This window comes from Falco biarmicus, chromosome 4 (assembly GCF_023638135.1).
Source record: "Falco biarmicus isolate bFalBia1 chromosome 4, bFalBia1.pri, whole genome shotgun sequence".
NCBI classification, from domain to species: domain Eukaryota; kingdom Metazoa; phylum Chordata; class Aves; order Falconiformes; family Falconidae; genus Falco; species Falco biarmicus.
In genome coordinates, this window is record NC_079291.1 from 17,739,788 (window position 1) to 17,762,523 (window position 22,736).

Genomic DNA, 22,736 nt, shown 5'->3' on the forward strand with positions numbered 1-22,736 from the left:
CGTGTTTGTTTTTGCCGCGGGAAGGGAAGAGGCCGCGTGATGGGCACTTGCGTGGCCCAATGGGGGGGCGGCCTGCTCAGGGAGGGGGACGGACGGGCGGGCCGGGCAAGCGGCGTGCGGCGCGGGCGGCGCGAGCCGTGAGGCCTTTTCGTTCCCCGGCCCCCGGCCGCCTCCCCTCGCCCCCCCGCCGCATCGCCGGCTCCTTCCCCTGGGCCCTTCCCCCGGTCCCCGCTCGGTGCCACGGGGGCCCTCTGGTGCCTCTCCCGCCTCCTCTCCCCTCGGAGACCTGTTCGCCGGGACTAGCCGAGCAGCCGGCCTCCCCGCTTCCCGCCCGCGGGCCCCTGTCGGCACCGATGGCCGGCGTGATCCGGCGGCTGGATGAAGCCGTGGTGAACCGCATCGCGGCCGGGGAGGTCATCCAGCGGCCGGCGAACGCCATCAAGGAGATGATAGAAAACTGGTAACGCGGGGGCCGAGGGAGCCGGGGCGGGGGCCGGGGGGGCTGAGAGGGGCGGGCCGAGGTGCCGGCAGCTCCCGGTGGGGTCCGGGGGTGCGTTGGGTGCTGAGGGGCGGGCAGAGCGCGCCCGGGGCCGCCCGCCGTCACGGAGGCTGCCTGGGGTTGCGCTGGGTTGGTTCTGCAGTTTGACGGGCCTCATTTGCTTTCAGTGTCGAGTGATCATTGGGTTATTTGTTTTGAAGATGAAGCCTGGGATTAAAATTGCTGCCGTTTCACTAGTAGCGACCTGTCGTCAGCTGCGTTAAACCCTGCGGCAGTCTGCAGCAGGTTTCGGTAACGGGAGGGAAGGCCAATTTACTTGTCGGACTGGACACCTACCTAATTGTTAAATTTCTGAAAGTTCTTCATAATTGTTATGGATGGCAGATTTAGAATATCACCGTAGTTAAAAGAAAAGGGAAGGAGACAGTAAAAGCTAATTTGAAACAGAATGGATTCCAGTATCGGTGATGAGTTGAGTAGAAACAAATTATCGCTTGTGTGAGGAAGAACTTTAAATCAGTTGTGTCGTCCTTTATTCCCTAGAATTGTTGTTCTCTAGAATGCTTTCTTTGTTTCTGCAGTTTGGATGCGAAAGCTACAAGTATCCAGGTAGTAGTTAAGGAAGGTGGTCTGAAGCTCATCCAGGTCCAAGATAATGGCTGTGGTATCAGAGTGAGTAAACAAAGCTGACAGCTGTATGCTGATGTTTAATGCTACCTTTTAAAAATGTTTCTGTTCTTGAAAAATGTTGGAAACAGAAAGTGACTATTACTTGTCCCTTTCACATAGAAAGAAGATCTGGACATTGTGTGTGAGAGATTTACTACAAGTAAACTGCAAAAATTTGAAGACTTGGCTAGTATTTCTACGTATGGTTTTAGGGGTGAGGTAAGCCCTTCATCAGGGTTTTGAAAATGTGCGTTGCTTGTTGTTACCCTGTTGTAGAGGAGTTTGCATACTGTCTCCTTCCCAGTACTCTTTTCAGAAACTTCTGTTTTCTGAAAGAGCTTGCCATGTAAATACAGGTCAAAATACATTCCTATGTCTTTCAAGATTAGATGGATGCCTAGGAAGAGGTATATATTCTTTTTGCTTTCTGGAGGAAGTTTATTTCTTTTTTTAAAGTAAAACAAGGCCTGTCTTCTCAAATGCTGCTTAAGGAACCTACAGGTAAAAGACAAAGATTTTAGTGGAAGGTGAATCTTTGATGTCAGACGTTTGTCTAAATACCGTACTTAAAACTAAATGTTTGAAATGCACATTTGTTTTCCTTTGCTTTTGCTTTTAGTCAAGAGTTAGTATCTCTGACCCCTCAGATAGAGCCTGTGAGAACATGGAGAACTACTGTATGTAAGCTTGTCTGAAAGAACAGTCTAGGATGAGTTCTACTTTGCCCTCCAGATGGACAGCAAGATATATAAGTACGTTGCCTGTGCTCAGGTACATAGAGCCTTGCATTACTCCACAGAGTAGACCGAGGCCTCTCCTCGCACACTTTCAATTTAATCAGCTCCATGGCCAGTGGAGTTTGGTCCCGAGGACGGTTTCAGTAGGCATTGAGTTTTCCATGAAAAACATTGTGACCTAACTTTGTAAGAGAAGAACTTGGGCAGGGATGAGAAAGTAATGTCTAAAACTTTCCAGCTGCTTTTTGTTAATGTGAAAGAAAGAAAAAGGCACAGGTGTAATAGATTTGCAAATTTCTTTTAGTTAATGTTACATGGTTAGCTGCTTGCATTGTCAGAGATAATGAAGTGTTAGAAAAGCTAAAAGATGATCCTGAATAGAAGTCAGTGTTATAGGTACTAAAATTTATTAAAGCTTTATTGACCTGCAGTTTTCTTGTGAGGGTTTTTTTTACTTGCAAGTGCTCTATCAAAATTTAGTGATGCTTTTTAAAGTGTGGACACTCCTCAGTGGTCTCCAGAGCAAGGTTTACAAAGATGCTTTCTCTTTCTCTAGGCATTGGCTAGCATCAGTCATGTTGCCCATGTTACAGTAACGACTAAAACAGCTGACGGGAAGTGTGCATACAGGTATGCAGCCTGTTATCCAAGTGACTTCTGCTGCATGTAATAATGAACAGATGTATTTAATGCTCTTTGCTGTGCTCTTGTTAAGGAGGAGGGTGGGGTAAGGAGTTAAGTGTTTCTGGGGTAGTTAACAAGAATGACCCAGAATGTAAGAAAACATAGTTGGAATGATTTTTAATTCCAGATTGTAAAGGTAAGCTTTAGCTAAACAATGTGTTTTAGAAGTTGGGGGGAGGGGAATGGGGAATCTTAAAGGGAATTCTACTTCCAACAGCCAGTGTAGGATAAACTTTTGCCTTTTTCTCCATTTCAGGATAAAATGATGTATATACACAGCCAGCATGTCTTGCAAATTTTGTAAGACTCTTGAGCACAGTAACTTAGAACTTTGTTTGCTTTCTGCATGGTTCCTAATCTTATGCAAAAAAGGTTTTGAATATTCTTCTGAAAACTTAAAACTTTAAATATAAGCAAGCCTATCCATTAAATTTCTCCACTACTTTTAAGAGAAAGGGGGAGGGAAGAAGCTTTGCATCTTGGTTTTTCCAAAGACTCTATGAATATGGTCTGTCTTGCATTAATTATGTGGGCTATGTGAGAGGGCAAAAAAAGTATGCCCTTTGAAATTATGCATCTGTGTAACTTGCTGAAAGACCTACGTGGGTCAGAAATCTCTTATGCTCAAAATCTTGTTACAATCAAAAAGGAAACGCCTTACATGTAAAGTCATTAATTTCTTGCTAGTATAACTGAAGCATAAAGTCTAGTGGAAGAATGATTATCAGTCTAGGTCTAGCTATTAAAGAAAGGTAAAATACAATAATGCAGCCTTTACAGGAAATGTCTCAGTAATACAGTTTCAAAACACATATCCTGTTGTTTTTCCCCGTTTTCTCTGCTGTTATTCCCACTCTCCCATTGCCCCTCTGGGTCCTAGGGTCAGTTAAGGCAGTTTTCCTCTAGTAGAAAGGTGGTGTGTGTGTCTTGCAGCTAGTTGTCAGTGTTCCAGGTTCTTTGTTGGGAGGGATGTAGTGATGATACGGAATTGCTTTTGTCTCCTCCCTTTTGTCATCATCTGTCTGTCTGCACCCCTGTAAATCTAGATATCTAGTAACTTTTTTATTTTCTGCCTAGAGCTACTTACAGTGATGGAAAAATTAAAGCCCCTCCTAAACCCTGTGCTGGAAACCAAGGAACTCAGATCACGGTAGGTTTTTGTGCTTGCTCTCTCTTGTCCCTTTTCTGTTCCCTGGTCATTATGCTCGCACCACTTATTGATGTGTATTAACATTGTAAGGTACATGACAGTATCACCTTGTAGAATATATTCCAAACGATGATGATGTGTGGGTTTGTTGGCTTCTTTTGTTGGTTGAGTGTGGTTTTTTTCCCTTCCTTCTGAGGATAGCACAGTCATTTACTATCAGAAATATTTCAGAATCCTTTTGGATTGCGGAAGGTATCAATGGACAGGATTACAAGAAGCTCAGAATATGGAGGAGTGGTCTACACTATAGGAGCTAGAGTGGGAGGATGAGGCCTGGCACAGGAAACTGCAGAACTGCTGTTTGTTTTTCAGTCATATCTTTTATATATCATACCAAGATTCAGATCTGGGTTGGGATTGGGACTGGCATTAGGATTATGAAGAATAAGGAGCTCACAGTGGGAAGGCGTGTGCATGTTGCACAGTGTAGGATGGAAAGTGGAAGCCTGGCCTAGGAGGCTGCAGGTGTGCGTTTGTCTTGCTGTGGGAGCATACACCCTGCAAGCTTCCCATGTCGGTGTTTAAGATAATGTGTCCTAAAAAAGAAGCTGAACTTTAAATTTCTGCCTTTCTCAATATAACAGAAAAATAATTTGCATATTGTTTAAATATATAGTGAAAATGAAGTTTAAGATGCCATTTTAATTACATTAACAGCCTTGATTGCAGCAACTGGTTTAACGTTTATTTGCTTTGCATTCAAACAGTGTAATCGGCGAATCCACTGTCATCTGCAGTGGAAGGTACATAACTTGCACTGAAAAGTGAGCTGTAGAGTTTTTGTTATTATTGGTAAAAATACTGATGTAAAATTATTGGTAAAAATACCAATTTTTACCTATTGGTAAAAATACTGGTACTTGAAAACACACATTTCTCTGGAGTTCAATTTGTTAGGTGAACCTAAGCAGGTAAAGAATAAATTGAATGTTGATCTTTCATAAGCTAAAGTATTCTCAGAAATTTTTGTAGTACCTATTAAGATGCATTTAGATTAACTATATAGTAAGAGGAGATTTTAAAAATTACTTTTAATTTTGAACCTTTTCTCTATAGGTTGAAGATCTCTTTTACAATGTAAACACAAGGAGGAAAGCTTTAAAAAATCCAAATGAAGAATATGCAAAAATACTAGAAGTCGTTAGCAGGTAGACTGAAATAGGAGGCTCCAATTTCTTATACTGCCATGAGGATTACTGTTTTTTTTCAGAGCAACCGGCATGTGTGTGTTTGGTGTCATTCTTTTTGTTATTGCTTTTGGGTTTTTTAACTATTTGTCAGTGTACTGACAAATCATTTGTCCAGCTTGATAAGGAAAATCCAGAGGGGAAACAGTGTATTCAGTCTGACAACTATTAGTAAGAATTGCAGCAAACAAATGCTGATAGACTTGAATGAGTAAACTCTCAATGCACTTGGGCTGGATGGAATCAAAGTAAAAACTGTGCAGGAGCATTGAGATTTGGCTGAATATGAAAAAGCTGAATAGCGATTTCAAGTCCTTGGGAGGGGGAAATAAATCCCTTTAGTTACCAGATGTTCCCTTCCAGGATCCCTTTGTTGCATCTTGTGCGATGTGCAGAGCCTTTGCAAGCAGGATCTACACAGTTTAACCAAAATAACTGCTTTACGCTTTCAGTAAACACAAAAACTAGCAAGGAGTAGCGAGACTGTATGCTAAGTGTTAGTCTGCCCCCAAAACGAGCTACTTAAGGGTCTTTACTGGCCAAGCAGACTTCAGCCAGGACGTGAAGGGTCAGGTCCCCCTGCTCTGTGGAACAGGCTGATCCAAAGTCTTAACAAGTTACAGGCTTCCAACACTGGTGTTTGGTTAAACGGCATTAGGATTTTACATATTTTCATTTTGGTTCTTTTTCTTCTTGAATTTTTGAGTTACTAACCATCCTGGCTACAACAGTCTAACCTCTCTGCATTTTCAAGTTTCTCATCTTGCAAGGTTCTATGGTACGTTCTTTCTCACAACTTAGCAACTTCCCTAGAAGTTTGAGCCAAGATTAAGCAGCTGTAGTGTATCAAATGTGGTGCTGGGATCACAGACAGCTGAGCTGTCTGCGCAGGGGGAGTTAAAAGGGAGAGCCAGCTGTTCTTCCGATCCTTCCCCACAGTAGCTGAGACTTTATTCTGTTACACTGAGGAGGTTTTGCTCTTGTTCTAGTTAAACCTATGCAGTGACACAGAACTAACCAGGTCCGCAGAAGCTGATCAGTTGTGGATTTTTTTGAGAAATAAGCTAAGCTGATCCTTGAATTTCATATGGTTACAGGCGAGTTATAAATAGAAATCACTTATTTTTATAGCTGTTTAGTCTACAAAAGCCCAATTTGGCTCAAATCATGTTTTTGTGTAATAGGAAATGAAATTGTTTGCCCCTGTTACTAGCTGCTTTTCAGCATTCAGGGAAAGTAACCTTTTCTTTTACATACTGCAGCCGTATATTTACCTGTTTTTCAGGTATGCCATCCATAATTCAGGCATCAGCTTTTCAGTTAAAAAGGTATGTAAATAAAATTTTTATAACTTCACTGTGTGTCTATATATGTGTGTGTGTATATAATGTGTGTATCTGCAAATGCCAGACGACTTGCGCTGCGCCTTCTGCAGTGGGAATAGTGTATACAGCCTTCCATTGTACTGAAATGTTGAAGGGTACGTTGATGCAGTTTGGATAGAAAACATATTACTTAAAAGTGAGCAAGACAAAAATATATTTGTCGGGAGTTTGGAGTTTTCTGTGGGGTCAATGTTTTATTTTGTTCTAGCTTTATGAGCTGTTGCAGCTTCTTTTGGGAGTCTGGTTACTGCATGAAGGAGGACGGGATAGACCACCTTCGTTCTCTGGCATTCTTGAAAATTTATTGAACTACTTACGTTCCTTACTTTCAAAGATGGATTTACTAGCCTGAATGGGTCTAACGTGATTAGCAAATCTTGTAATCCTGTGCCATTTACTATCTATTGTTTTTCTGAACACAAATAAGTAAATAATAATACAAAACACTGTAATGCTGTTATGTCCCATGCCTTTGTGTTAGAAACGTTAAGCTGAACGTATTGCTAACATTTCAGCCAGAACTGTGAATTGATGAATACTCCTTTCTGCTCTCTTTAGCAAGGTGACACAGTGTCAGATGTTAGAACCTTATCAAATGCCTCAACGGTGGACAACATTAGGTCCATCTTTGGAAATGCTGTTAGCAGGTAGGTTGATGTCAGTTTCCCGTTGACAGGAAGTTTTCCAGTAAATCTCCCTCCCCTTTCTCTTTTAAAGAACACAGGCTGTGCTAACTTTTCCTGCTTCCTTCAAGGTGAATTACAGGGAAGAGGGAGTGTTGCAATAATAGAGCTGTCCCTTGTCTTGCAGAATGTGTGACTTTTTTTTAATATATCAAAGGAAAGAGGGAAGTTGCAGAGCTGTTCCTTTAATGCACTAAAAGGGAACGATCTGCTTGTAACTTTCTCTGTGCTCATTTAAATAGAGCAAGCTGTACCTGTGTTCTCCACGAGTTCCTAGCCTCTTCCTATGCCGTGAAAATCTACCACTTCTTACTGCAGTCTGCTGTCTGATACATTTCGAAGTCTCCTCAAATTCATTTTTCTAAAATCTTATGGTTTAGTATCTGGACAAAAGCTGCGTTAGTTGAGGCTGAGTAAACCAGGCAGGAAAGTTAAACGCAAATAAAACCAATCATTTTTTGAAAATGATCTGCCACTTATAGGAAAAATCTGTCATTATAAGACATTCAGCTGTAAAGAAGTCATTGAATGGAATTGTGAAATGGGTTTGCCCCACCAGTACTTGGGTGTCAATTTGATTCTGTTACTAAAGTCACACTTCACATGTAAGGAGTGTAACTTTTAATACATGGAAACACCTTTATGAATCACAGCGAACTACAGAGGCTTTTTAGTGATAAGGTTTGCAGTCATGTTTGTATTTCTGTAACGCGTTTGGTTTTGTCCACTACTATGCTTGTTTGGTGTTTTTTCCATTGTACAGTTCTGAATAAATTGTCCATTTCAACCTAAATGCTCTGATCATGTTTTTAAGCAAAACTTTTTTTTACCCAATTTAAGATGGTGGTTAGTCTAGCTTGTTATTTTGACTTAAAAAATTAACACAAATAAAAATGGCATTCAGTATATATTGAGGTTGAATTGGAAATAAATAGCCTATAAGCCTTTTCGATGTTAACTTTAGTTGGTGCAATGCCTTGCTAGAGAGCTGTGCTCACAAACTACCAGAGCAGGTTTCCTTGACTAATGGATCATGAAAGTTGTAAAAACTATTACGAAAATTGTTAATCTTAGGATCTGTATGAGTGATCAAAAATTTTTTATATATTTTTATGACTTCATGATAGCCCACCAGTAAATATTAGACTGCAAAAATGGACAGAGTAGTTCAAGAAAAAGAATGTTCATCCCTAGATGCTGACAATTTTGAAGTGTCCTTGTCTATCACCATCAATGACTTAGTGAATGTGTATTAGAATTATCAATAGATGTTTATAATATTATGCATAGTGTGATATGTTAAGGTACTAAAAAGATAATCGTATTATTAGTTTATGCTTACTCAGAAGAAACAATGCAATTCAGGATAAAGAATTTTGTGGTTCAGCAATGAATATTTGAACTCTTAAATAATTCTGATGTTTTAATTAACTGTGTTATAAATAGAATATAGAATAGTATATTGCTACTCGTGGGTACTGTTTGGAATTTGTGTCAACAGAAGAATTCATTTTTTCTCTGTGTTTCTGTCAAACTGTCAATAGGGAACTCATAGAAGTGGGCTGTGAAGAACCAAGTCTGGCTTTTAAAATGAAAGGCTACATCACAAATGCAAACTACTCTGTGAAGAAATGTATTTTTTTACTCTTCATAAACCGTAAGTTTTTTTTTAAAAAGCAGCATTTTGTACAGTCATGTGTTGCTTACATAATCAGAAGAACAGAACTTTCTGAAGAATTAAAAAATGTGTCAGTGTTCTTAAATACATTGAAGAATAAGTATTAAAGTTAATTGTAGAACTTAAGGTGGTTTTCTATTTGTAATGTGCATTATGCTTTGCACTCTAAATAGTGGAAAGCAGCCAAGGCTGGGCCTAAAGAAACTGAACTTGTGCAGCATCAAGGTTGTGATTGTGTCCTGCCAACTTACAGACTGGTCTCTCCATTCTGTAGCAATGTTGGCAACAGACCTTGACCAGATGAAATAAAGAAAAGTAGTCTAGTTATTTCAGTATCTGTAGAAAAAAATACTTCTAAATACAAAACACACTCTGAAGATATTGCCTGTTCCTGGTTTTATATGGAGAACGAATAGGTCTCGGGGAGGCGGGGTGGGAAACAGGTCTAACAGGTGCCCTTTGAAGATACGAAGCATGAAGGTGTTGGTCTGGAGGAGGAGTTGGGCACTGTGCAGTGTATTCCAGTGGGGCTCTGAAAATTGCGTTTTGTTCTGTTTCAGATCGATTGGTAGAGTCAGCCGCTTTGCGGAAAGCCATAGAAACTGTGTATGCTGCTTATTTGCCAAAAAGTACGCATCCATTCCTATACTTAAGGTAAAGTAATAGGAAGAAGTAGCCTTTTAATACTATCTTGTAGAAAATAGCTAGGGTGAGTAGGTTCAGAAGGACATTTGTGTTCCTTATAGTAGTGTTAAGCATTGCACTGAAGTAATTAATTTCCAGACGGTAGAATTCTTAAGACAGGCCTTATTTTCAGAAGTAGTGAGTGTCTATAATTTCAGCTTAAGTCCTTTCATGTGAACTCAGGAGACACTGCAAGTAAAAGATATTTCTAAAACCTGGTTTCTGTAGTAGTACAGTGGAGCGGTTGGTTTATGTTTATCTATGTAAGCTCATTTTGGCAAGTTTGTAATAGAGTTCTTCAGATGATTTTTTTTTTTAATACACCAAACAAATACCAAACCAAAAATAGCAGGTTTCAGGACCATTTGGACTTCTTTGCGTAAAGTAATGGCCCCGAGCCTGACAAATTTTGAACTGAATCAATTTGTGCCTTCTCTTCCATCCCTGGGAAATTTCAGGTTAAATTCTAAATTTTTTTCCAGCCTGGAAATAGCCCCTGAGAACGTAGATGTGAATGTGCACCCTACAAAACATGAGGTCCACTTCCTTCATGAAGACAGTATTCTAGAGCGTGTGCAACAACACATAGAGAGCAAGTTACTGGGCTCCAATTCTTCAAGGATGTATTTCACTCAGGTGAGAACATGTTTGAAGTGACGGCAGCATTTTAACTGTTGTGGATATGTTTACTCCGTTCAGTAGTACAATCTGTGCCGTGATGAATAGTCATCGGTGTGACGCTGGTAGCTTGAGATCTTTGCTTTATGTTTCAGGGATGAAATTGCTTTAATATGCCAATGTTAACAATGTGGCAAAAGAGACAAAAAGTGTATTGAAGACATTTTAAATACAGTTCTGTCGAGTATCTGATTAGCCTTTTTTGATTTTATAAATATGTTAGCTTTCACACATGGTAAATGTTTTTTTATTCTGCCCCAGTTTATGTGATTGAGGAAACTGTTCTATTTCAGACAACACTCTGGATTTAATCTAACCAGAAAGAGAATCAAGAAGACTTCCTAATCTCTTTTATGTAGAGCATAATGTAAGAATTATAACTAAAAAAAATCTTTAAAAAAACCCCCAAACCCCACGTTTTGTGATTTTTAATTTTTACATTAAAGATTTCCCCTTTGAAACAAAGGAATGCTAAGTAATGATTTTGTTAAGTGCCAAGATGATGACATGGGTGCTATTTGGATAGCAAGTGCAAAGCTCGTGGCCTGTTTGAGTAGTTGATGCTGTGTTTGTGGAGCTTGAAAATGACTTGCCTCTGAGCAGTAAGATGCTGTGAGAAGTGTGACTGATCTTTGTTTTCTTGCTGAATCTCTTCTCTTTGCTTCCCTACATCTGAATGAAGACATTGCTGCCAGGAGCCGACTGTTCTTCCAATGAGGTGGTAAAATCAGCAGCAAACCCTTCTGTGGCTACCAAAGGAACTGGTGATAAAGTTTATGCGCACCAGATGGTCCGCACTGATTCCCGAGAGCAGAAACTGGATGCTTTTCTTCAGCCAGTGAACAACCGCCCAAGTACAGGCCCCACTGAAGCTGCGACAGAGGTTAACGCAGGACCTGCGGTGGCTGTGGTCAGGTCACAGGATGCTGAAATGGAAGATGTCAGTGATCTAGTTGAAATGGCTGATGTTCAGGAGGATGCAGCGCTGTGTGGGGGGCCAAGTGAGAGCGGCCATTTGTCTCCCAAGGCAGCGCCTCCTCGGTAAGACTCATCTTTCCTACGGTCATGCAAAGCTACCTATGTATTTCATGGCATGGCCCTGCAACTGAAGATTTTTCAGATCTCTTCTGACTTCCGCTTTTTCAGAAGGAAAAACTTTCCTAGAATAACCTTCCATGGCATTTTTTTGAGAAACTAATTTCGTCTGTGAACTGTATATTACATAACTTGTGGTAAACTGTGTAACTGGAATGGGATTTCCATGCATACTGAAAGGCAGGCAGCAGTATAAAAAATTACATTAGCTTTAGTTTTGGGAGGTCAGGCTGATTTGCCTCTTTGGAGGCCCTCCTTTTGTGGGGGGATAGAAACTACATCACTGAAGTTTGCAGGCATTATGCTGCTAAAGAGAAAAGTGCTATAATCTTTTTATAGCTCCTGCAGGAGCCATTATTAGAGGCCAAAGCCTTCTGAATCCTACCCCCACCCCCTCACCTCCTGCCCAGTATTACAGAAAAAATGGTTATGAAAAAAATACTTAGAAATATCAACATTTTTTGTTGTGTCCTTTACAGCCCGTTGCTTGGTGCTTAAACAACAGATGTCTGATGTGATCGGTATTAGGGAGTTGTAAGTTCTCTTATGAACTACCTTTTCCTAACAAATTAGGCTTCTAGAAGTCAAATAAAACAGCCTGTCTTTCTAGGAAGTTTTGGGAAACTTTCTACATTTCCTGTGTTAACATACAGCATGTGAACTGAGCATCCCATCTGTTGGTGTGTTTTGCCCAAGTATCGAATTTAACGTAATTTCTTTTGGTTTGGTACCGCAGAAAGAGACCACGGGAAGATGCGGACATAGACATGGAGAAGGATGACACCAGGAAGGACATGACTGCTGCCTGCACCCCTAGAAGAAGAATTATCAACTTGACCAGTGTATTGACTCTCCAGGAGGAAATCAGTAACCAGGCCCATGCAAGTAAGCAAGCCTTTTGCTTCTTGAGATTGTTGTTACTCCACCAACTAAATATGATTGTTTGAACTGCTGAGGAAAAAGTGAATTAAAAGGTGGCCCAGTCACAGACACCTCACTGTGCTGTTAAGTGAGTTTTTAACAGAAACATTTGTTAAGTGTCAAGGGCCAAACTTTGACTGGGCAGCTCCTGTACTGAGCCACACTGGAGGACTGTTTTAAACACTTTCCTGTACCTTGTGACTTGATCAACGTTTTATGCATCCTAAATCTCTTGCAAACCTTAACTTGCATCATAATTAATAACATATAAAATCACAGCTTGAAAAGCTACGTTATTTTCTAATTTTCAAACAAAAATGGCAGCTACGATGTGGTCATTACAGAAACCTTGCTTAGTCACACGACTGCAAAGTAGACTGGGATAGGCTTGACGGTCATAGTTTTTATTTACTACTTTTGCTTTTCATTTCCATTTCTGTCTGTCCCACTTCACGAAATGATGATGAGCCTGGTAAAATACAATTTTCTCTTCTGGTAAGAGTTGTTTTAGAAAAAGATAAAAGGCTTGCAATTTTTCCTAGGGTTGCTTCCTTCTTAACTTGTATAGTCGACTTTAGTCATACTGAGTCACATGAATTATTCAGTTAGTCTAAATGTTGGGAACCTTGTGTTCTGGGGGTTTTGTTGAATTTATTTCTATTTTTCTGGTAGTAAGAATTGGGGATGCTCCACAGCTAAAAAGGCTAGAGTAACAGACATCTGTAATAAATAACTTTTATCAATTACTAAAAATCTTGATCTTTAAAAAACATGTGCTTACACTTTACTTGTGCTGCACAAAACGTCCTGCATTAGACTGGTAATTCTGTATCTGACTGTCACCATTTAAATACTAAAATCAGTTGTCCCTGAGCCATAAAATGTCCAAGTGTGCCTCAAAAGACACAGTAGAACTTGTGCAGCAGCTTGAGGTTGTGTCTTGTCTTCACGTGTGTAAGAAATACATACAAGAGACCTCTGCAAGAAAGAAAAGACTTTTCTCGCGATACTGTGTTCCTTTGGGAAAGGTAACAGTGGAATTTGGGTAGTGTAGTGCTTTGTACGTGTGGTGACTGCAGCTCCAAGCTCCTGTTAAGGAAGCTGCTCCCAAGGACTGCAGCTAGTGACTTTTGTTGTGGAGTGTCTAAAACGAACTCTGATTTTGGAACCTGACTTCCCATACTTTTTAATATACGTAAGTGAGAAAGCCAGAAACTTAGTTTGGGAGAGAAATAAATTACGGGCCTGTTCTATCCCACTTCCAGAATTTAGTCTGACAGTGCTGGGTTTTGGTGCAAAGTTGTTTTACATCTGCAGTTTTCTTTGAAGTGTGTCTGTGCTCCCTTACTAATCTCCTGTGGCTGGAAATGAATTCTGAAAGGCTATTGAGGTCAAAATAGAGGTGATTGATTGGGTGTTTTTCTTTTTTTTTTTTCATTGTTTGCATTTTAACTGTTACATAACTATTCTCACTTCTGGTTTGATATATCTGTATGTGAGCACACAAATGATTGGCATTTCAAAATGTGGGTAAGGAGCAGCATCGGTGTAGTAGTGACTGAACAATCATCTGAGACTTTGATGCTGAAAAGACACAAACCATTCGACTAAATAAATTAGGGCAGGCTTGCAGATATGAAATTATATCCTTCTGTTTCTTCCCCACCCCTTCAATTGTTCCAGATCTTCAGGAGATGCTACGTGATCACTCTTTTGTTGGCTGTGTCAGTCCTCAGTGGGCTCTGGTCCAGTATCAGACAAAACTCTATCTTCTCAATACCACAAAACTCAGGTAAAGCAGCTGTTAAACTTGTTGGCAGTTGAAGTAAGTATCAATTACCAAGCTAATTAGAAGAAGGAAAGAAATGACAGGAAAACCAACATCGGTTCTAGTCACCTGTTTGAGTAGTCATGAGGCTAAAGATGAAGCAATCGGTTCAGAACAGCAGAAACAAGCCTGGCACGCTTGGGCAGAGTCCTAGGGAATCACTGTAATTAAAATGCCAGCGACTGTATTGTGTGCTGGCAGGCTGGGGGAAGGGAAGGGAGAGGTTTATTTGCTTCCCGATTGTCTACAGCAGCAGCACAGGGTATAAAGATGAGCAAGCAGCCCCTTCCAAAAAGTTCCATAAAACGCTGTATCCAGTTAAGAGAAGCTGCAGGACATGGTTGTAACACAAAGTGTCTGGTTTTGCATAGGTGGACTTACAGGACCAGCTACATAAATTTTGTAACAAGTAAGAGAATATACGCGAGGTAGACATATTGTATCAATTCCCAGGCTCCTGGGCACCTCCTGCAGTGCTGCAAAGGAGTGAAGAGCTTATCTGGGAATAAACTGATAGCAGCTGCAGGCTTGAGCATGTAACATTTCTGCACCCATGTGGCTGATGATGTCAGAAACCAAGAAATAGACTTAATTGTAAACATCTAGATAGTGCATGTGAATCTTAAACTGTTTAGTTAAAGACCTTTGCTAATACGGATATGTATGCCTGACGTTTCCAAGATAAGCCTTACTTACCCCTCTGAAATTACTGTAACTTGGAGATACATGATCCTGTCCATATAACTAATTTTTGTACTTCAATTTAGCCAAGAACTCTTCTACCAAATACTTATTTATGACTTTGCAAACTTTGGAGTCTTAAGGTTGTCTGTAAGTATAATTTTACATTATATCCTCTACAAAAAGTGGTTTTTTAAATTTATTTACAATAAGCCTGTCCTTTCAGACAAATGCATAGTTGTACAGGTTGGGTTTTGTCCACTGCAAAAGTGGTGTTTCATTTCTTTTACAGTGAGAATAGAACGTACAAAACTGTTAGTAATTTTGTAGTTGCTACTCTAAGTTGTCCTCCTGACTACTTGTTAGTCGTGTCACTTCTAGATATTCACCAAGCTTTGCTGTGGCTTTTTACATTGGGACAGATAATTCATTTGAATACAGAATTTATCAGTAATAGTGTTGATTGCTACATTTATCTTGTGAATATCACAGTACTTTGCAGGGATGTAATCCTGTGCAGTTCACATCAGAAAGAAATTCATACTTTTTAGACTGTGATAAGCAGAACTGTTTGCTCTACAGGCCAGAAACAGTCTATTACAATTAGTTCATACGTGAAGGAAGAAGCTATAGATTTTCAGTAGTGTGTTGATCATTAACAACAGTTTTGCCGCCTCCGTTTCTAGGAGCCAGCTCCTTTGTATGAGCTCTCAATGCTTGCTTTAGAGGATCCTGAAAGCGGCTGGACAGAAGAAGATGGCCCAAAAGAAGGGCTTGCTGAGTACATCGTGGAGTTCCTGAAAAAGAAGACTGAAATGCTGAAAGATTATTTTTCTTTTGAAATTGATGAGGTGACTGCTGCTGTTACTTCTGACAGTAAATGACTGGTGGACTTAGGTTATGGTTGGACTTGACCTTAAGGTCTTTTCAGACCTAAATGATTCCACATTTTGGTAACAGATAACTGTAGTACTCTGCTTACAGTGCTGACTATCACCAGGAACTAGCTCCAGTAAGATTTAGGTGGCTTACCCCTTTCATTAAAAATACTCAGGACTTACGCTGTTTTAGAAGGCATAATTCAGGCATTGCTTCCAGAACTAGAGTGCAGATCTCTTATCCAACAAGATGCAGCTTAACCAGCTCTCTGGAGCAGCACCATTGTTCTCCATGTCTGGGGTTGGTTTTGTGTGGCCCGACGAATCCCTTAATCTATACAAAACCAAACAGCTTCAAGTGTCATAGAACCCAGACAGTTGACTCTGATCTTTTCTTGTGAAGTGGGATCGGAGTGGTCAGTGGCTGGAGGTAGAGGAGGCAGCTGAATTCAGGTCTTTGAGCTGAGCGGCTTAAATCCAGGCCTCACCACCACTAACCCTCTTCCTGCAATGTCTGCCTGGCATCAGGCTTTAAAAACTTTTAACTTCAGGTACTCCAAAGGCTCACTATGTTTGGCAAGAATCGGTCGTACAATAAGTAACAGTTTTGGTGCATTTACTGCCACAAAGAACATGCTGGGTTTTGTTTTGTTGTGTTTTGTTTGTGTGTGGTGTGGTTTTTTATGTTGGTTTTTTTTTACTGAAGCAGCAGCATTGCCTTGCAGGAAGGAAACCTTATGGGGTTACCGCTGCTTATAGACAACTATGTTCCGCTGCTGGAAGGACTGCCTATGTTCATCCTTCGTTTGGCCACAGAGGTATAGTCTCTGAATGATTTTTATTAATTCACAAATGACTCTGTTTAGGAAAGAATGAGGTGAATCAAATTATTCATCAGAAGCTGCAAAGCAAAGGCTGGATTTGGTTAAATGCACTGCTACATGCTCCGGCCACTTTTGCTGTGGTGGCTGATTAGTGCTTTGCCTCTGCATTCATAACTGCTGACTGAATGAACGTGTATTTTGATTTGAAAGCCTGCATTTCTGCTGTGGTCGTGGTTGTTCTGTGCCTTTACCTTATCAGCACAAAACCAGCCAAGACCTTATTTATTATGATTTTTCCATATTAAGAATCTCTGTCAAGTCTCTGCCTTCTCTTTTTTCTAACAGGTAAACTGGGATGAAGAAAAGGAATGCTTTGAAAGCCTGAGTAAAGAATTAGCTATGTTCTACTCCATTAGAAAGCAATATATAATAGATGAAGCCAACCCAACAAACTCTCAGGTACAAGAACATCTGACTAATCACATGAACAAACAACTAACATCACTTAGGAAACTTCTTTCAACTACAGACTTCTAGTCCCAGCTCTGCTTTCAGTGAGTCAAAGTAGCAGTGTGGCAAGATTCTGAAAGAACGCGGCCTAAGTTTTCTGAAGTTTATATGTACTAAGAGAAGCTTTTAACTTTGGGTATCATGGTGTTCTGAATATTACAACAGTCCTCGGCCTCCGAGTTTGGGATGTATTTTTTTAACCTGCTGAGTTAGGACAGATAGCTGTAGAAGAACAGGGATGCATGTAAATTAAAACAGTTTGCTTAATCATTCAGTTAAGGTAGCCCATTCTGTAAGTGACTTCCCAGAGCTTAAAATTAGCTTGACTGTATAGAACAGCCATCTCTAATACTAGCAGCATTTTAGTATCACTGCAGTCTTACATAATAAAGTTTCTTAAGGCACACTCTCCTCCAGTAAAAGAGAATGTCAGTTTAATTTTGTCCTTTTGTTCCCCACCCCGCTCTGTATTTCAGAATGAAGATTCTGACTCTGGTTCATCAACATGGAAATGGACTGTGGAACATGTACTTTACAAAGCTTTCAGGACTCATCTTCTACCTCCTAAACATTTCACAGAAGATGGGAACATTTTGCAGCTTGCTAACCTGCCTGACCTGTATAAAGTTTTTGAGAGATGTTGAGCAAGAGGTTATTACAGACTGGTGCATATTTAAAAAAACATTCATGCTACTTTCTGTTTTACTTAGCAGAGGATAAAGCTGGAATCTTGACGGAGCAAAGAAAAAGAGGGTATTTAATGTCATACTAACATGACAGCAAATGGTCTATTTTCCTTGTTGATCAAAGAATAAAAAAAAATTGGTTTAGCTATTTTACCCACATATGAAACAGGGCATCTCATTTACCTCGATATACAGAGAACCTAAAGCATGCACCACAGAAAGAAAACATGCAGATTTAGGAGAGGCTTGCAAAATTTTTACCTTACATTTGCTATATTCATGGTTGCTATAACAAAACATACCTACCTGCCCCACCAAGGATTGGCTGTCACTAGTGCAGGTGGCTCGTTGTGCTTTATAGCTCATGGTTTTGGATTAATTCCCCTTTCCTAATTTTTCTGAGTACTAAACTGCAAGAGGAACTGCAAGAGGAAGAGGTGGCATTTCTTAGATTTCCAGAGGAACTCCATGTTGCAGCTGGAGGAAGGTGTTCAAATCAAGTCTGAACTCGGATCATCCCAGTTGTGTTTTTCTCATTGAGTTTAATATTTGGTTAGGCACATTCCAGCACTGTTAAATGACAGTTTGTTCTAATGATTTATTCTTACCTGCATAGTCTGAAACAGGTCTTGAATATTCTGAAGTAATGTAAGTGGTAGACTTGATTTTGGCTTATTTTTTTCATCTAGCAGCCACAGAAGAGAATTTTAAAAATAGCAGGCTAGAGGCAATGTAACCACTTGCTGCCTTTGCTGTCTATTGGTCTTTGATGGAGAGTACCTTATCTTTTAGTCATACACTTACTTACAGAACGTTCCTTGGAGCAAAAGGTAGGTGATTTTACTGTAAGGCTTGATAGCAACTGAAGTGAAATAAGATAGCTAGTGCCAGAACATCTTGCAGACTTCAACAGTAGCACTTTCACCTCCCTCTCCTCCTCTCCTTTCCCCTTGTACTGCCCCCTGAAGGGTCTTTATTCAGTACTGCAGCCTCTGCTCCAACAGGACAACTGCAACTGCGCAGGACCCTGTCCGTGACAAGCCTGCTTTTAATAAACGATCTCCCAGCCCACCTGCAGCGTCTCATACCCAAAGCTGAAGAGAGAAAGAAATCCTGCACGGAGCCCTAAGCCGTGCTGAACAGCGGCATCCAGCTGCAGCTTCTGGGGCACACCAAGGTCACAGCTGTGCGTTTGGCAGCTGCAGGGGCTTCCGAGCCCTGCACGTAGCTGACAGATTTGTTGCGACCAAGTAAGGGGAGCCAATGCATGGCTTAATGGTTTGTGCTTTTAGTGGAAGCATCCTGTAAGTTGCAACGGGCACGACTGCTTCAAGGAGAAGCTGCAACTGGAAGAGAGCACAACCCATCCTATCTGCTACGCAGCGTGCTTCTGTTCCACAGCACTGGGAGCATCGCAGAGCCGCACAGCACCCATGTGTGAGTTAACACTTGAAGAATACGCTGGTACTCAGGATTTGCTCTGTGGGTTGCTAATAAAACCTACTGGCTATATAAGGAAAGGGACAACACTTGCATTCCTCTTTAGGTAGGAATTAGGTGTTACACTAAAACTTTTTTGATCAAGCATTGGTTAACACTTAAGATCTCTACCTGAGAATACATATCTTATACTTGCACACGTAAATTGAATGACTGACTGCCTTCCTTTCACTACAGGGGTAATACTGGGGTTTGCAAAGGCTTGCTCCCATTTCCTCCTTGAACCTGAAGAACATCCACCACCAGTACAGGAGTGGGAACTAAGTTACTTAATTTCAGAAATTTCATCCTTTTGATCCCACGTATGCAACAAAGAAATGATGTTCTGCTGCATTGCTGCAGGCAGCCACACAGTACTACACCACATTCTGCACAAAATCTGTGCAAACTGGAATCTTTGCTGCCCCAAAGTGGTACATGCGTATTTCCAGCTGAAAAAGCAACAACATCCTATAATGCATTACCCATATTTTAACATTTTTATTTTAGAAAGTGAACATATCCATTACAAAAGAAAATGCATGGAGTTAAAAAAGTAAACGTAAAACTAACGACAAATTTGCAATAACATAAAATAATTTTTCCTAGTGAGTCCCAACAATCATTAAATATACTTCCACCACAGAGAAGTTTTACTTCATTATATTATCAATCTCTTGATTAGGTACACAAAACAACACTTCCCAGTAATTATCTAGTCATTAGAAGATCAACTTCAGGAATCACTGAATAATAAAATACATTATGGACAAATATTTTCATACCACCTGGGAGGCAACCTAATATACATATGTGAACAAGGTACATCTTTGTGAGGTATTACAGTACGTGGGAACTGTTCCCTTTGCTTTCTAGCGACTAAACTCTCCTGTCAGCAGCTCCACCAGCAAGTCAGCCACAGACTCTGTTGCCAGTTTCCAAACCCCAACAACTCCCCTCAGAGATTTTCTTTCTGTAACAGATTACACGAGTCAGGATGCATCAAGGTGTGAGTCAAGAAAACAGATACTGAAAACAGGAGGCAGAAAAGAAAAGCTCACCGACCCTTCCAGACTAGCGCTAGAAGACTTCAAATCTGAAGCTTCAGCTTCTCAAGAACATTTAATACCCCCCATAGCTTGAGCTTTGCCAGGTGTGGTGAAGTGAAAGCATAGGGCAAGATAATTCCTAAAGTAAATCAAGTAATTTCCAAAATAAGGAAATAATCTCTTATATTTAACCAAAATACATTACGAAAATGTTTAAGACGCAGTGGCTCCACTGTAACCCATTTGTAGTACTAACCAGACTGAGGAGGGGAAGTACCGAAGTAGTTTTGCCCATGCAGTCTTCGAGATGTGTCTACTTGTCCTAGACCTAAACTACAGGAACATCTCTTCCTAGCACTCCTGCCCTGCCATCTCCAAAGGAATAATGCTCCTTTTTTCAGAAACGAGGAGAGATTACACAACTGGCCCGCCACTCCCCTTTCCAGGACAGCCAACAAATACATGGTGGAGGTGTTATGTTCCCAGGCTGCAGCCTCTCCCGCTACACTCCAAAACAGCGCACTCAGCCCCCTGGGCTCTGGTTAGGCAGAGCTGGGGAGCAGAGGACCCCAACTACAGGCTCTCGACAGCCTGGCAGGATTTCCTGCCGCAAGGTTGCTAAGGCAGACATGCTGCATTCAAAGATGGTGAGCTCCTAAGAGTTAGCCCACCATTCAAATTAGTTGGGAAGGAACGAAGAAGAAAAAAGGATTTTTAGAAATATTCAGGTGCTGTGCAAAGGAACTTACCTGCTTTTTTGTATTTGCTATACGACGGGTTTTTCACTGTCTTGTTTTTCTTCTGAGTCTTCATCGGATCCTGAAAAGGAAGACAAGAATGCCATTAGATCAGTTGAGAGAAGAATAAAAGAAAAAAAAAACAAACCACAAAGCAGCACACCACCGCTATAACAGCTTATCAAAAGGCAATTCAAAGCAACTATTTCCTGTAAAAGTATTTACTTTTTATTTTAAATTTCTTATCTTTTTAGATGTTTCACACTGAAGGGTTGTTTTTTTTAAACAGTTACCAAACCCAAACCCCAGCACTGGGATCATTCTTGAATACCTACCCTGTCAAGGAATTCAGGTAGCAAGTGCTTCAAGTTGTCACTACAACACACTCTGGACAATCAACTCCACATTTGCTCCCTGACAAACAGATTTTCCCACTTGCCACATCCTGCTCTTTAGAAAACAACTTCAGAAGACACTTCCAAAGCAGCCAGGAATACAGACATCAATTTGTAAACCAGCATCTAGTGTTCTGGCAAGACACTGTCTCACTAAGCCAGAAACCTAACAGCTCCCTCTGCCTCCCGCTGCCCAGTTCTCTTCTCCTCATCCCCTGCCTGCTCTCAGCTCTCCACCTTGCCAAAGCCCTGGAAGACCCCAAAAAAGACCCAGCTGGTCACAGGGCTGCGACCCTGGAGCAGCTCCTGCCGGAGGCAGCTCCTGCTGGAGGCACTGCTTGGCAGGAAAGTGGCTTAATGGAGCAGTTGTTTCAGAGAGAGCACGAAGATACCAAGCAAACAGGGTGATCAGTGCTGAGCCGCAGTTCGGGAGACCCAGCCCAAGCCACAGATGCCTCTGCCCACACCTGAGGCAGCTGTCAGTCCCTGCAGCAGTCAGCCCTTGTCAGGGACCGCTGAAGAAATTACCAGTCCGTGCACTTTGCCATACTGGTCTTGGGAAGTTTAAATGAAACTCGCACACAGGGAAAAAAAAAAACAGGTGAGTACATGTCTTGGGTTTTTGCTATCAATTTAGGGATGAACTATGGATGCACGTTCTCTTTGACAAGGAAGTAAAAAAAGAAAGAAGTGTTAATCCTTTTTTTTGGCCAAACTACTCTAAAGTCTTCTCTTCTTGGAATAGCATACCTGCCTTTCATCTTGAAGCTTATATTGTACAGAAACTGAAGAAATCTCTTTCCAGACTGGTTTTCCGCTTGCTACCTCCTACTTGGCAACCAAGTCTAATGTTGAAGGTGAAGGGGTCAACCCCTATAAAGAAGTGGATGGAAAAGGGTATGACAGTGGACACGTGCACCTTCAAGGAAGACAAAAAGATAAATACGCTGAAAATTCCAGCAGAGCCTGTTTTAAAGGTCACCTCCTGACAGCAAAGACTTGTTTTTGGACATGTTGCCATGTCTGCAGAGGGTTTATTCCCTTCTGCACGGTCATGTGGAATAGTTTATCTCTAAACATTTTCCCAATCAATATGTCAGGCAAATTGACCAAAAATTGTTCTATTAGAACAATCCATAGTTGTGTTGTCTGAAAGAAATGCAGAATTTTGCAGCACATATTTTTAATGGTGAGCTATTTTTACTGCACAACATTAACAGTTTCAGAATACTCTATGACTACCAGTGTGTGCGTTTTAGTTCAGATATATTCACTTGACTGTTTCTTTTGTTTCTCATACCCATAAAGGGTGCTTAAATTTACTCGGCAGTTAGGGCAGACTAGGAGAACGAACGTGCACTGTTACTGAAACCCAGGTTACATGCAGCCATTCCCTGCAGCCACCACCCACGTGCTGAGGCACGATAGCTCACACTGACCTAGCCAAACTACCAAGGAAAACCTGCGAGCTCCACTGACACTTCCTCTCACACTGTATATGCTATTGCCAAAAAAATCCCAGGCTGAATCCAGTATACTACTTCCAACCGTTATTCCTC

At 40.9% G+C, this 22,736-nt stretch overlaps 2 protein-coding genes across 8 annotated transcripts in view; one reads left to right on the plus strand and one right to left on the minus strand.

The window, feature by feature from the left end:
- The first annotated feature begins 39 nt into the window (after window positions 1–39).
- MLH1 (mutL homolog 1) lies at window positions 40–17,670 on the plus strand. Of its 3 annotated transcripts, XM_056334918.1 has the most exons (19): window positions 40–460; window positions 1,081–1,171; window positions 1,289–1,387; window positions 2,462–2,535; window positions 3,667–3,739; window positions 4,856–4,947; window positions 6,272–6,314; window positions 6,930–7,018; window positions 8,599–8,711; window positions 9,293–9,386; window positions 9,899–10,052; window positions 10,777–11,135; window positions 11,926–12,074; window positions 13,794–13,902; window positions 14,706–14,769; window positions 15,306–15,470; window positions 16,223–16,315; window positions 16,667–16,780; window positions 17,308–17,670. In XM_056334918.1, exons 1-19 carry the CDS (start codon window positions 60–62, stop codon window positions 17,473–17,475), a joined length of 2,544 nt encoding a protein of 847 aa, XP_056190893.1. In that variant the 5' UTR covers window positions 40–59; the 3' UTR covers window positions 17,476–17,670. The 3 variants fall into 3 exon arrangements, with proteins under 3 accessions (XP_056190893.1, XP_056190895.1, XP_056190896.1); XM_056334920.1 differs by lacking the exons at window positions 40–460; window positions 1,081–1,171; window positions 4,856–4,947 and having other exon boundaries at window positions 1,322–1,387; XM_056334921.1 differs by lacking the exons at window positions 40–460; window positions 1,081–1,171; window positions 1,289–1,387; ... (3 more) ...; window positions 6,272–6,314; window positions 9,293–9,386.
- Window positions 17,671–20,794: 3,124 nt separating this feature from the next.
- Window positions 20,795–22,736, minus strand: part of STARD3NL (STARD3 N-terminal like) — a 30,270-nt gene continuing 28,328 nt past the window's right edge. For all 5 annotated transcript variants that reach the window (XM_056334923.1, XM_056334922.1, XM_056334924.1 and 2 more), the window contains one exon: window positions 20,795–20,864. In XM_056334923.1, the coding sequence (XP_056190898.1) occupies window positions 20,812–20,864 (53 nt within the window). In that variant the 3' untranslated portion in view covers window positions 20,795–20,811. The remainder of the gene's footprint in view (window positions 20,865–22,736) is intronic.